A 13,357-nucleotide genomic window follows, 5' to 3' on the forward strand; every position below is an offset into this window, starting at 1 on the left:
AAGCAGGTTGTTTGAGCTCTAGAAGAATCATGACAGGAAAAACCATTATGCATCCTACCTGGTTCTGTTCTATGTGATGGCTCCCATATCCCATCCAGTTTTGTAATTTCTTTTTTAATAATAATTTTATTAAAGATTATAATTAAAACAGTTAAAAACTAATAAAAACTAAAAAGAGAGAAAGGAAAAAGAGAAATGGGAAAAAATAAGAATGTAGTACGGAAAAGATGTATTTGAAGAAGTTACTTCCTACCTTCATCACAAATGTACACAATTTTTGTAAATTTTTCACCTTTATGGATGAGAGATGGGATATGATCCCCATATCCCATCTATAAACAAATCCCTAAAGTCTTGTCATTCAGTCTTGGTCAGCAAAAGTCCATTAAGGATTCAGCAAAGATAATGTATCTATTTTAATCTTGATCAAATAAGCCAACTTTATATTCCTTCCTTCTATCTATAATAATATTGAACTTTTAATTCTTCCAAACAATGTCCTAGAACTTTTCATTTTTTCTTTGTTCCTTGTCACAAATTTTACCAAGCTTCTTTTGTAAATACAATATAGGAAAGTTATTAAGGGCACTCTTTTAGTTTATTATTTATATATCTATTTTAATTATTAAGGTATTAGCCGGATTCATTTGTATATCCAATTTATCATCTTTTTCCATGCTATTCTTATAGCCTGTCATTTTAAAATCCAAGTTGAGATGAATTTCAGTTTTGTCCAGTAAAACCTGTTCTTCCATAACATTTTTAAATAGTCGATCTATAGAGGCAGACCCCCTCAAAATTAACCTCTGAGTCCATTGTTCAAAAATATCCTTCAATATGTCGAGTTAAGGTATTTTGTTTCATTCTGTATGACCTTCAAAACCATGGTTCTCCAACAAGATTCATTATTTCAAAATCTGGAGCAGCAATTTGGGAGTATTTTGGTTCTTTCATAAACTGTTGTGTTACATGATTCTCACAGTTCTAGTGGTCATCCTTTCCCTCCTACATCAGTGCTGTGAACATTTACCAAATCTCTTATTTTTCTTTTCCTTCTTCTCTTTTCATTTCAGAAAGATATGTTGCCTTGTCCTTCCTGCTTGGAACAAATCACACAGGATCAGCTTTAAGAAGTTCTTGGTATCCAACTCCAAAGCAGTGATCCATAAAACCTAAAATTAAAGGATGCAGAACATGTGAGTGTTTTGTTTAAAGTGGCTGAGCTGAATTAAGTACTGAACTTCAAACATTCCAAGAAGACCACAGAACAGATTTTCCAACCAAAGCTTTCCACTTAGTTCCTGCCTTTGGACTTTATTTCCTGCCAATTTTCTCTAGCACTACAAAATACTTGTCCAGAATTTCATTGCTGTCCTGGATATAATGAAATAGCATAAGGGGGAAAAAAAACCCCTTTATTGTTTATGGTCACTCTCTTTCTAGTATTTAAGTAATAGGCATTGATCTTTCTTTGCTGTCCTTCCTGCCATATGCTCTGAGATTCGAAACTTCAAAAGTGCTTCCATTGATAGTGTTAGGACTCAAGTGGTGCAACTCATCAAGTCTTGAGGCTTCTTTCATAACTTTTCAGGACTCAAAACTGGGCCCAGAAATTACCCGAAAGACCAGCTGGATAAGAACACTAAAATATGATTCTAACATTTGGTTAGAATCAAATTATTTGACATTTATTTTATGATAAAGCAGGATACCTTTAATTAAATGTAACCTGATTAAATGTAACCTCATAAAAAAACCATCAGTAATTTATTTTAGTGTGTAAAGTATCTAATATTAATTAAATTTAAATCCCTTTTAAAATATAAATTGGGCTTCATTTTGGGTACATTAATCTTAGCTCAAATTCTCAATGAGCCAAGTCTTAAAGCCATTGATTTATATCTACTAAAATCAGTTAGCTGCATACTTTTTTGCATGTCTTACGTCAGTCTTGACTCCTGCTAATGGGTATGTCCATCAGTTTTCTAGTCAACATTTTTGGAAGTGATGTGCCATTGCCTTCTTCCTAGGGCTGAGAAAGTGATTAGCCCAAAATAAGGCAGGCCTTGAACTTAGGTTTTCTGTTCTTAGTCCAATGCCCTAACAATGCACCAAGAGAAATTCCTTGTGTGTTCAATCACACTTGGCCAATAAAGAATTCTATTCTATTCTATTCTATTCTATTCTATTCTATTCTATTCTATTCTATTCTATTCTATTCTATTCTATTCTATTCTAACCACTAGACTAATCTGCCTCTCTACATTAAGAAATATTTACTTCATCATATTTTGATATAGTTTGAGAAATATATATAAATCCATATATCTTACGGAGTCTATGCAAATTGTAAAGCGCAGTTTCTTAGTTAAAATTCCTGCAACATCATGCTAATCTGACAGATTGCTGGAGTTTTAGACCTATTTTGCCAAACCACAACAGTAATAGTTCCAGGCCCAAATTATCTACCTAACGTTCTGGTGAAGTGAAAAGCTTTCACACCCATGCATACCATCTGCTCTGAGGTTAGAGTCAACCAGTAGAGTGATTCCAAGTAATCTGGATTAAACCTAAATTGGTTTTCAAAAGCAATCCAAGCCCAGCATCAACTGAACATCAGGGATGTTAGAGAAATAAGAGCAATACAGAATCTGCGTATTGGTGACAAGACCTTCCAAATATCCAAATGACCTAATGTGAGTGGGTTGATATATTTATTAAGTAGGATAGGAGATAAGATGGAGTGATGTGGCAATGTAATACCACAGAGTGGAGCAACCAGCCTACTCTCTGAAAATGTTAATTCAAGAATTGAATCGACCCTTAACTCTAACAATCTGTTCCAGAAAGGCACTAAGGCTGGTGGAATCAATAGTGGACAAAACATTACATACAGAATCAGCAAGGTTGCATCCAAATACTGTTATCTTCTCTCTCAAAAGCGATAATTCCACCATAAGTAACCTAAAATCTAAGTAGAAGCCAATTGGTTCCCAAGAGAACCTAGATTTTGTCACTTATGGATTATGAAAGAATAACATTCCAAGATATGCCTTCCTTCCTCCTCTTTCATCTTAATTTATAATTGGTTTCTACTTGTTCTCAAAGTGGAAAACACTATTTAATAATAAATGCATCACAACCTGTAAGACAAGTTTCGAATTAGCTTTTGACTTGTTTTCCATTTCATTTACTATTTCTTTATTTAATATATTTGTTATTGCATTTATTCCACCCTTTCTCTTGAGAGTCCAAGGCTCTCATGTCAACCCATAATGAACCTTATGATATAAAATAAGCCGAGATCATCCATTGCACCTTGTGGTTTAGTGCAAATTTGAACCTGGATCTTTTCAGTGCAAATCCAACAACACATTACTGGCACACCATACTGACTTTAACATTACACTGGTAGTTGGTTTGAGCAAATGATGGTTTTAAAAAAAAGATTAAAAACCCCTTTTAAGTCAGTCAGTCAGAATAGAGCTGAAATGGACCTCGGAGGTCTTCTAGTCCAACCCTCTGCTCAAGCAGTTGATCCTATCACTTCAGGCAAGCAGGGGTGGGTTCTAAATTTTTTTACTACCGGTTCTGTGAGCGTGGCTTATTTTATGGGCATGGCTCGGTGGGAGTTAATGTGACTGGGTGGGCGTGGCCAACTTTTAAAAACTTTTTTTTAAAAAGCATTTTTTCTACAACCTTAAGAAGTTGCAGAAAAAAATGCTTTTAGAAGCCTCTGATGATCAGGCAACTCAGCTGGGATCGCCAGAGGCTTTTAAAGGCGTTTTTTTCCCTACAACCTCTTCGGCTGAAGAGGATGCAGAAAAAAATGCTTTTAGAAGCCTCTGGCGATCAGGCAATTCGGCTGGGATCGCCAGAGGCTTTTAAAGGCATTTTTTTCCCTTTTCCCAGTTGAAGAGGTTGTAGAAAAAATGCTTTTAAAAGTTTTTTTTTAAAAAAAAGCCTCTGATGAGGTAGGCGGGGTAAGTGAGTGGCGACCGGGCCAGGAACTGGTTCGGGGGTGTGGCCAGTCAATGTTATTACTGGTTCTCCGAACTGCTACAAATTTTTACTACTGGTTCTCGCGAACTGGTGTGAACCCACCACTGCAGGCAAGTGACTGTCCAGTCTGTTCTTAAAAACCTCCAGTGATAATCCAGTTAGTTTAACTAATGGGGATGAGTGTTGTTAGAAGTTATATAAGCTGAAATATGCCTAGCAGTGTTATGGGGATATTTTGTGTACCCTAGGAAGTCACTTATTAGTTTATCCTCTTTTATAGATGCCATTTAAAGGATCCCATTTAAAGCTGTGTAGATTTGAGCTATCCACATCAAATTTAGATGGGAACATTTAGGCCACTGAGTTCAACTCCTTGTTTAATATAGGAATTCAAAGGGAAGTATATTTCGGTCATGAATTACAAAGTTAAAATAGTGCCCTGCAAAAGAGCTCAGGAATAAGGCTTTGTTACCTGCACAAAGTTCTCAGCCCAGTTCCTGGTTGGACAACGCAAAAAGAAAAAAGAAAAAAGAAAAAAAGAAAAAAGAAAAGAAAAGAAAAGAAAGAAAAAAGAAAAAAAGATATCTGGTCCAGAAGCCGGAATCACTTGCTGCTCGTCATCTGTAAAACTGACGGACCTCAACTTTGACTGAGGGTCAAATATTTACTTAACGCAAGGGTGACTTTTAATCTCGGTGCCGAGTTTAACAACAAGTTGTAAGGTTCACAAAAATGCGATGTCTGTTGGAAGCATACAAAACGCTCCCAAGGACTTTCTGCAGAAGAGGCAGCTTTTTTCCTCCTTTGCTTCCAGGCATAATTTTCTACTCGTGTTCAGGCATAGAAATACGGGCATTTGTCTGATTGGGGAATTTAAAATAAATAAATAAATAAATAAAAACATCCCTGTAATACGACGCCAGGAAAAAAAAAAGAAAAGAAAAGAAGGGGGCAGAAACTTGAGGAAAAACTCCAATTAATGTTTAACAAGGTAGGATGGTCCGATGGGAAAACGGTGGCGTGATCCGGCACATCCCCGCCCCAAAGATTTAGAGGAGCACACGAACATCTGGGCCGGTGGGGAGGGAAAGCAAAAGCAAGCGGAGTTGCTGCGGGTGTGAGTGTGCGCACTCGCTCGGATGGTCACTTAGCGTTTGCTACTTCCGAGCGACGCGCAGCGCGAAGGGCAGTTTATAAACCCAAGTCGGTAGCGCGCAGTTCAGGTCCATAAAGAGGCGCGCCTCGAGGCCAAGGCGCCCTGGCTGTGCTGACGTCCTTTTTTCCCGGCTACTCTCTAGGCCGGCGTTGCGGGTTTCCCGCGCTCTAAGGCTCGCTTTTTTGCAAAGCGCGCCGCGATGGGCAGCCGCGGCTTTTGGCGCGCTTCGCGGTTGCTGCTGCTGCTGCTGCTCGTCGGCGCGCTCGTTTGGTCAGCTCCAGCGGCCGCCGCTCACTACGAGGCGGACGAAGGCGAAGACCTGATGCGCTCCTTGGCTTTCGAGGAGGAGAACCTGGCCGAATTCGCCAGGCACCGAAGCTCCCCGGCAGCTTTCTATCGGAGCAGTAAGGTGAGGCGGGTGGAGAGGCGAAAAGGCGGCGGCGAAGGGAAGGGGGACTGAGACGCGCCTGGAGCTCCCCACTTCGGGGCTGGGTCTCTTTCCCCTTTGCCGCTCCAGAGGCGAGTCGGAGGTTGCATGTTCCCGGTGCCCGGGTGAACTCCTGCTGACGGTTTGGAAAGAAGCGGTGCTGTTACCGGTTGCGATTGGTGTAGCGATGGCATCGCTCGCTCGCCTGCCCGGGAAAGGCAGCTTAAGCGCAGCGTTTGCTGCGGGCGGGCGCGAGTAGCCTCGATGGGCTGGTTTGGACCATAGTGTTATCCGCGGTTTACACCGTCAGGTAGCCGAGTCCAGACCTCGACGCCACAATCGTGACGGTGAAGCCAGTACAGGACGTTGCCTAAGGAGGAATTGCATCTGCCTGGTGCAACGACCTGATGGCCTCAGGCTGCCCCGTTATGACCGCTTCCCTCGGAATACGCCCAGTGAATGTACAGGGTCTTCTAGGGAGGCAGGCTGTAGGTGAAGTGGGTTAGCATTGTGGGATGGATTGTATGAATTTGACCTCCTTAAATGGCATAAAAGAAGAAAAAAGGGAAAGGAGATGTGGGGCAGTTGTTAATATTCCATATTAATATCCCCTCTGAAATCTCCTGATTCTGCTGATTTGGGATTTCTTTACGGTAGTGGCCAAAATTGTGGAAACCTTTTGGGAAAAGTATTTTCTAAAGCTAGCTAATAACACCACTTCCTTTTTGGAGTACTACCATAAAATTATATATCAATGAAAAGATAATTTAATCAAGAATGTAATGCAATAACTTTTATGAAGGAGTTGCTATTAGAATAGCAGTTACAGTATAAAGAAGAAAAGTGAAACACGTAGAAAAAATGAGATATACAAAAATTATCACCATAGAAAAAACGAGATACACAAAAATTATCACCATCTCAGTTAATAGTTGGGTAACCTTTAGCATGAATTACGGCTTTACAACGTCTTCTCATGGAGTGAACCAAGTCTTTTAGTTCTGCAGTTGTTATAATGTGAAACCAAGATTGAATGATTGCTCCTATTAACTGTGTTTTATTGGTGGGTTGCTTCTGATTAACAAGTTTCTTTAGTTGGCTCCATAGATTTTCAATTGGGTTAAGGTCTGGGCTATTCCCATATTCCCAGTGGAATATGATTCTCTTGAAACCCCCCCCCCCCCAAATAGTGGTGTTATTAGCCATCAAACCTCAAAAATACACTTTTCCCAAAAGGTTTCCACAATTTTGGCCACTACTATATGTACAGCTGTCAATTCCAAAAGAGATGTATTGGAAGCTCTGTTTCTTTGCCTTGAAACTCCCCACTATAAATGCAAGGTGGGCCTGGATTTATCTAGTCAAGAAACATTACTGTGGGCAATCTTTTACTACAGTCTGCTTAGTTTGCTCCAGAACAAGGATCTGGTGTTTTAAACAGCCTCCCAGGAAGGGTCATTAAGACAATACTAACAACAGTACCATGGCAGGTGTCCTCTGTCTATTTTTCCGTCTGTCTATTTTTCCGTCGGTTTGAACTTTGGGTTTCCTCATATGGACTTGGGGTTCTCCCTTGCCTGGGGCATTCTGCCATATTCAGACCTCTGATGGAAGGCATGATGAGAATTGAAGTGATGGGGTGGATGAGTCAGAAGGCACACACTCTTGTGGCCTGCCAGTGGCCAGCAGAGCTGGCAGCAGATTCGGACAGTGAGGAGGTTGGGGAGGAACGTGGGCCAGTCCTGGAGTCTGGGGAAGGTTCAGATGAGAGCTCTGCATCAGAGGCAGAGAGGGGGCCAGGGCCATTTGGTATTTAAGTGCTTCCTCCAGAGCCTACGGAATCTGACATCAGCAAGGCAGAAGAACAGTGTGAGCCTGTTCCCAGTGTGCGCATATGCAGAGCTGCCAGAATGCAAGAACAATTAAGAAAAAAAAGGGCGACTAGGGAGTAAGGCTTGGGGATGATTGGCCCCTCCCATAAGACATAAAAGAGGAGCAAAGGGACGTGAGCCTTTGCAGAAAGCAATTAGTTCATATAGTCAATTCAAGCTCTGAGAAACTTTGACTCTGTGCTCCGTTTGGCCTTGCAAAACTAATTGACAATTAGGTCTCTTGCAGCCTTTCAAGGGAGATAAAGTTGGGTGCTTATCAACATTACCCTGAAAGACTGTGTCAACTCAAGCACACATCTGTTGGAATCTTCACAGACTGTTTGTGAATCAATAAGGGCTGTGAATGGCCATAATTCACAGCTGTCTTAATAAAAGAGGTTTTTTGGGATTAAGATTGTGATTTATGCTTTCTCAGGAAGCCTAGGTCAGGACACACACTCTCTCCATTGCGATTTTACTAATCACTTATAATGGGCAGTAGGAATAACCTTGAGAAACAGGAGGAAAAGAAACACAATCCAGGTACTCTCAGACAAAAGAATCTGAGTTCAGAGCAGAAATATAATCTGAGTAAGCATCTCAGGCATGACCTTAGTTCTCATGAAGATAAAGGAAGAGGGAGATTCACATTCAAACTTACAGGATTCTGTTACTATAACCTTGTAATAAAGTAGTATTACCATTCATAACTCTGTTGTCCTTGTCTGATCTGCCTTGAAAGGCTTGCACTATGAGGGAAATGACAAGAAGGACTTGATGTAGACATGATGAAGGCCCTAAATTATGGGAAAATGTAGAAGTAACAGAACAAGGCTGTGCAATAAGGCAGAAATGCTATGAAGATGCACAACAAACCTATGATGGGATGGAGAAAGGCTCTGTCTGAATAGAAAGGTAGGAATACATTCAGAAACAAAATAATAATAATAATAATAATAACTTTATTGTCATTGTACGTGTATACACAGTATACCCATACAACGAAATTCACTTAACACCCAAAGACCAGGTCCAACACACATAACAATCCCCAAACACACTCCCACCCTCCACAATTCCTCACCCCTAAACCACCCAAACATCCACACAACAGACCAAGTAATTCTGTCCAACAGCTCACTGATGGTGGCCCTTTAGTTCCTTGTTGAGTCCAATTATAGCTCTGGGATAAAAACTATTCAGAAAACTATCTTAATTAATTAATCCATGAGGATCATGTATGCCATATACAGGAAGCTTAATTTGAAGACTTTCCGATATAAAATTATAATAAACTACTTTTTAAAAATCTGAAATTTTGAGAGGCTCCTTCAGACTTCCTGATCCCAAGTGTAGCTTATGCTTAAATCTAGCAATGCTGGGAGAGTGTGACACAAGATCATTTTATTTTTTCTATAAAAAAATTGCTTGGATATGTTGTAACTATAATTGGTGACTCACCAGTGATTTACAGCATCTTCTTAACCCCATTCAGCTCAATTCTGACATAGAAAAGGTGGGATGAGCATACTAATAAGTAGCAGGTGAAGAAATAATATAAACTATGTTGCCATTATGCTTAATGAAACAATAAAGCTCCCTTGGAGGGATTTTTAGAATAAAGCACAACAGTACTGTAATGTAATGTTCTGTGCAGCAAGAAAAACTTTCATTTTAGAAAATTGGCCAGACATCAATCATTTTGACTCTCTGTGACCTAAGGCAGCTCTCCCCAGTTGATGTGATGTGGTAATATTCCCATAACCTTTCCTTGCCGAGAATTGTGGGCAAGGGTTGGAGAGTGAGTAACTATTACTTCCTGGTGGTTTTCCAACAAGTGTATGCTTGTAGCATCCTGCTTAAAGAACCCAAAACTTCTGAAAAAGTCCCTGTGTTGTTTTAAGAATTCTTGGGCAATTCTTAATTAAAAAGGAACTCATGCGGGTTAAGCTGTTCGATCCAGGAAGTACAGTCATTTGAGCAGAGGAACAAGTATCAACCACACAGGATTATATTCGCTTGATTTGTCTTAAGGCACCTCTGAACCTTCCTTGTTTGGTTGGAATGTATTTATTCTGAATTATTTGATTCCTATGCACTGGTTGCACCAGGCAGGCAGAGAAGGGCTGTAAAATAACGATGTGTGATGGAGACTAAGTTGCTTAATTGCTGCAAGACACACCAAAGAAATTTTAGCTGATGCTTTACAGGGTCCTAGAGTTCTAGTTCACTATTGGATCAGGGATATTAACTGAAAAGGGCAGGCAAGCAAGTGACAATGGGGTTTCTAGACTCACAGGTATTTTATCTCTTTGAGATGGAGGGCATTTTCTCTTTTGCACCAAACAATGGCACAAATACACCTGGCAGTGACTTTTTTTCTGTCTTCATCTTGCCTCATGAGGCTTAAGCTGTCCTTTGTGATGGGGCATTAAAGTATTTTCCCCTTATTCCAACACTAAAGAAACCATAAAGTGTGCAAAATCTCCCAGATTATTCAAACATTATTTCAAAGGAAATTCAGGGGATTGTAGGGCCATTCTTGTTTTGGCTGTAAGAGAGTCATATTTTTAGGTGGGCTCCCTCTCTGTATCTGCCAGGTCTCTTGAGCTGAGTCCTGCCTTTGAGACCAGAATCAGTTTGAACAGCATCTAATCAACTGTCCTAGGGTGGAGTTGTGAGGTGAGGTGGAAGAGAGAGCTGTCTCTTTGATGCTCCCTGGCACAGTTGTTATTTGTTAGTTGTTGCTTGAACTGCTTTTAAGCATGACTTTAGAGCTCTTCTAGAATAGCATGTAACTCCTGTTTTGCTCCTTTTGAATAGAGATTCAGTGATCTTTTGCAAGAGCGCTAAGCTGGATCTAAAACTTTCCCAATTATCAGCTGATGGGCAAGTCTACATGAAAAACACTTGTACAAAAACAGAATGAGTTTTGATTGATGGCTACAGTCTAGTCAAGCCAGTCTAAAAGGTAAAGGTAAAGGTTCCCCTTCCACATATGTGCTAGTCGTTCCTGACTCTAGGGGGCGGTGCTCATCTCCATTTCAAAACTGAAGAACCAGCGCTGTCCAAAGATGTGGTCATGTGACCGACATGACTAAACGCCAAAGGCGCATGGAACGCTGTTACCTTCCCACCAAAGGTGGCCCCTATTTTTTTACTTGCATTTTTTACGTGCTTTCGAACTGATAGGTTGGCAGAAGCTAGGACAAGTAACAGGAGCTCACCCCGTTACGTGGCACTAGGGATTCCTAACTGCTGAACTGCCGACCTTTCGATTGACAAGCTCAGTGTCTTGGCCACTAAATCACCATGTCCCTCAAGCCAGTCTAGTCAAGAGTAAAAACCTATCTCTACCCCAGCTTCATCCAAGACTTGTCTCTTCAATTGACATAGGTAGAGTGATTTGAAAATTGCCAAATACTTGTTTCTTCTCCCATTAGCAGTGCCAAAGCAGTGTTGTTTGATTTCTCTCCCTTGAGTTTCTTCCAAGGTTTGCAACAACCCTATTTTCATAAACAAAACCAATTAAAGTATATAATTAGACTGAAGGAATGTTAAACCAGGATAGCAGTTGATGAATGTGTTATTTGAAGGCAATAAGAAATTGATGCATTCCTTAAATGAATTAGTAGAGAATTATACAATATCCAGGGCATAATTAGGGATAGTGTGGGATTTGAAATACTAATCTTGATTCAGCTACAGTTTTATGGATATGAAATCCCGTGTTTCTTCTTTACCAACCTTTGATAAAAATGAGTATGGAGTGCAATAGTGTTGATGAGTAAGATTACATTGCATAGAAATTCAGGAAAAGAAACAGTTTCTCTAGAACAGTGGCCCCCAACCTCTTGGGCACCAGGGACTGGTTCCTTGGAGAGAGGTTTTTCCGTGCACCGGGTGTGCATGTGGTTTCATGTGCTGCCTTTATCCCGCAGATGGGACTTCACTTGTTTGCGTGGCCTGGTTTCTGGCAGGCCACGGACCGGTGCTGGTCCACAGAGCGGGGGTTGGGACCCCTGCTCTAGAATGACTTTTTTGGCTATTTCATTCATTCAGGAGTGGAACTGACCCAGACCATGTAATTTAGCACCAGTAATTTTGTTCACAAACAGAGGTAGTAAACTGTCACTTTTCTTTATAAATTTCTAGTTATAACCGGCACAACTGAAGTGTACTTCAACTTCCATAATCCTTCCCGTAAAATGACCAACCAAGGGATTATGGGACTTAAAGGTCAATCGATTTGGAAGAGCATTTTTAAATCAATGCACCCCACTTGATTACTGCATTTTATCAAAAGAGATTTTTGTTTCACCCGAGCTTGATTTCCCCTCTGACCCTTCTCTTCTTCTTGTCTAAACCCAGGAGTCATGGCGCTTATCTGGACATTATATTGTGGTGCTCAAGGAAGAAACCCTTAAACCCCAAGCCCTACAAACTGTCAAGCATTTGCAAGCCAGAGCAGCCAAGCATGGCTACATGACCAAAATCCTACATATCTTTGAGGAGCTAATCCAGGGCTTCGTTGTCAAGATGAGCAGCGATGTGCTGCATATGGTAAGTTCAGTTCTAACTTGATTGTCCACATGCTAATATGCCAGTTAAGCATGAGAGTCTGCACATAAAAAACGGGTGGTGTACATAAACGTAATCCTCACTTAATGACTGGTCACTTAGTAACCATTTGAATTTATGACACTTTAAAAAAAATTATTTAAACCCAGATTTCAAGTTCCAAAGGAAACCCACTCTCTGCAGTCATGTGATTGTATTTTGGGTGCTAAGCAACTCCAAACAACACTTATGGCTATTTGCAATGGGATTTATGATTTTGTTAGCTGGAAACTGATATTGTGCTGCCCCGCTTTCCCCCCACTGCATGTATGGTAAGAGTTCTTTAGGTGTTTATTCAAACCCTTCAAACAGCTCCTTGAAAAGCAACCAACTCCAATGGACACACACAAAGTCCAGGAAAGCAGGCCAGGAGTCAAACATGCCAGGAGACAAGGCACAAGCACACGAGGCACATAACTGGACGTGCTGCTCCAACAACGCTCAAATCCTCAGGGCAGGGTTAAGTAGGCAACACCGGTGCAGCCCCTTCATGAGAGGCAAGGTTGTCTCCTTATGAGTAGTCTGGTTCACCGCGTTGACGCCTGTCTCCTCTTTGTTCTACGTGTCCCTGGACCCGGAGGAAGTGTGGACTGCACCTCCTCCTCATTGTTAAGGGGCAGCAGCTGCTTCCGGTCCTCACGTGGAGCCTCCTGGACAACTTGCTGCAGCTCGCCTCCTACAGCCTCAGCCTATAACTGGCCCAATGGACCCAGCTGAGGCTGCTCCATCAGGCAGACCTGATGGATGTTTGGCTCTACACTTTCCTCTGCAGACTCTCGCAGAAATCTCCTATTGTAGGCAATGGATTTGCTTAGCGACAGTGGTGTTCATTTTTAGGACTGCCATAAAAAGTGTCATAAGATCAGGTCAGCCATGTGTTGACCTGATTAATAACTGGCATGATTTATGACTAACTCCAGGCTCAATTATGGACATTCATTGAGGACTACCTATATACAGTGGGCAGGGCTTTGATCAAGCTATCATGGCAGCCATCTTGACTTTTATGACCATACCCTGCAGACACTCCTACTATCAACTATGTCATCCTAGTTATTAACACAACTGTCTCAATAGCAACTGAACCTATAAACAACAAACCTGGCAATATTCCCAGTAACCCATTTAGTGGGAATGTTTGCTATAAATTAAAAATATGTTACCTCTGTTATTTAATAAAAATAATATTATTCTACATGGGAGAAATATCTTTCTATTAGTTCCTGATTAGATTCCAAATCAGAATTTGTTCATCATTTGGGGTGGTCTAGTGCAAGTCTT

At 40.9% G+C, this 13,357-nt stretch overlaps 1 protein-coding gene and 1 long non-coding RNA gene across 2 annotated transcripts in view; one reads left to right on the forward strand and one right to left on the reverse strand.

Annotated features, from left to right (window-relative positions):
* Window positions 1-212: 212 nt before the first annotated feature.
* LOC148114616 (uncharacterized) lies at window positions 213-4,721 on the reverse strand. The gene is made up of 2 exons (XR_015733108.1): window positions 4,475-4,721; window positions 213-1,172 (listed from the first exon to the last, which is right to left on the reverse strand). It is a non-coding gene; the product is annotated as an uncharacterized LOC148114616 (long non-coding RNA).
* PCSK9 (proprotein convertase subtilisin/kexin type 9) overlaps window positions 4,612-13,357 on the forward strand; it is a 28,704-nt gene continuing 19,958 nt past the window's right edge. The window contains exons 1-2 of the mRNA XM_034415165.3: window positions 4,612-5,567; window positions 11,828-12,019. Of these exons, the coding sequence (XP_034271056.1) occupies window positions 5,358-5,567; window positions 11,828-12,019 (402 nt within the window). The 5' untranslated portion in view covers window positions 4,612-5,357. The remainder of the gene's footprint in view (window positions 5,568-11,827; window positions 12,020-13,357) is intronic.

Source organism: Pantherophis guttatus, chromosome 3 (assembly GCF_059756535.1).
Source record: "Pantherophis guttatus breed Tessera chromosome 3, ASM5975653v1, whole genome shotgun sequence".
NCBI classification, from domain to species: domain Eukaryota; kingdom Metazoa; phylum Chordata; class Lepidosauria; order Squamata; family Colubridae; genus Pantherophis; species Pantherophis guttatus.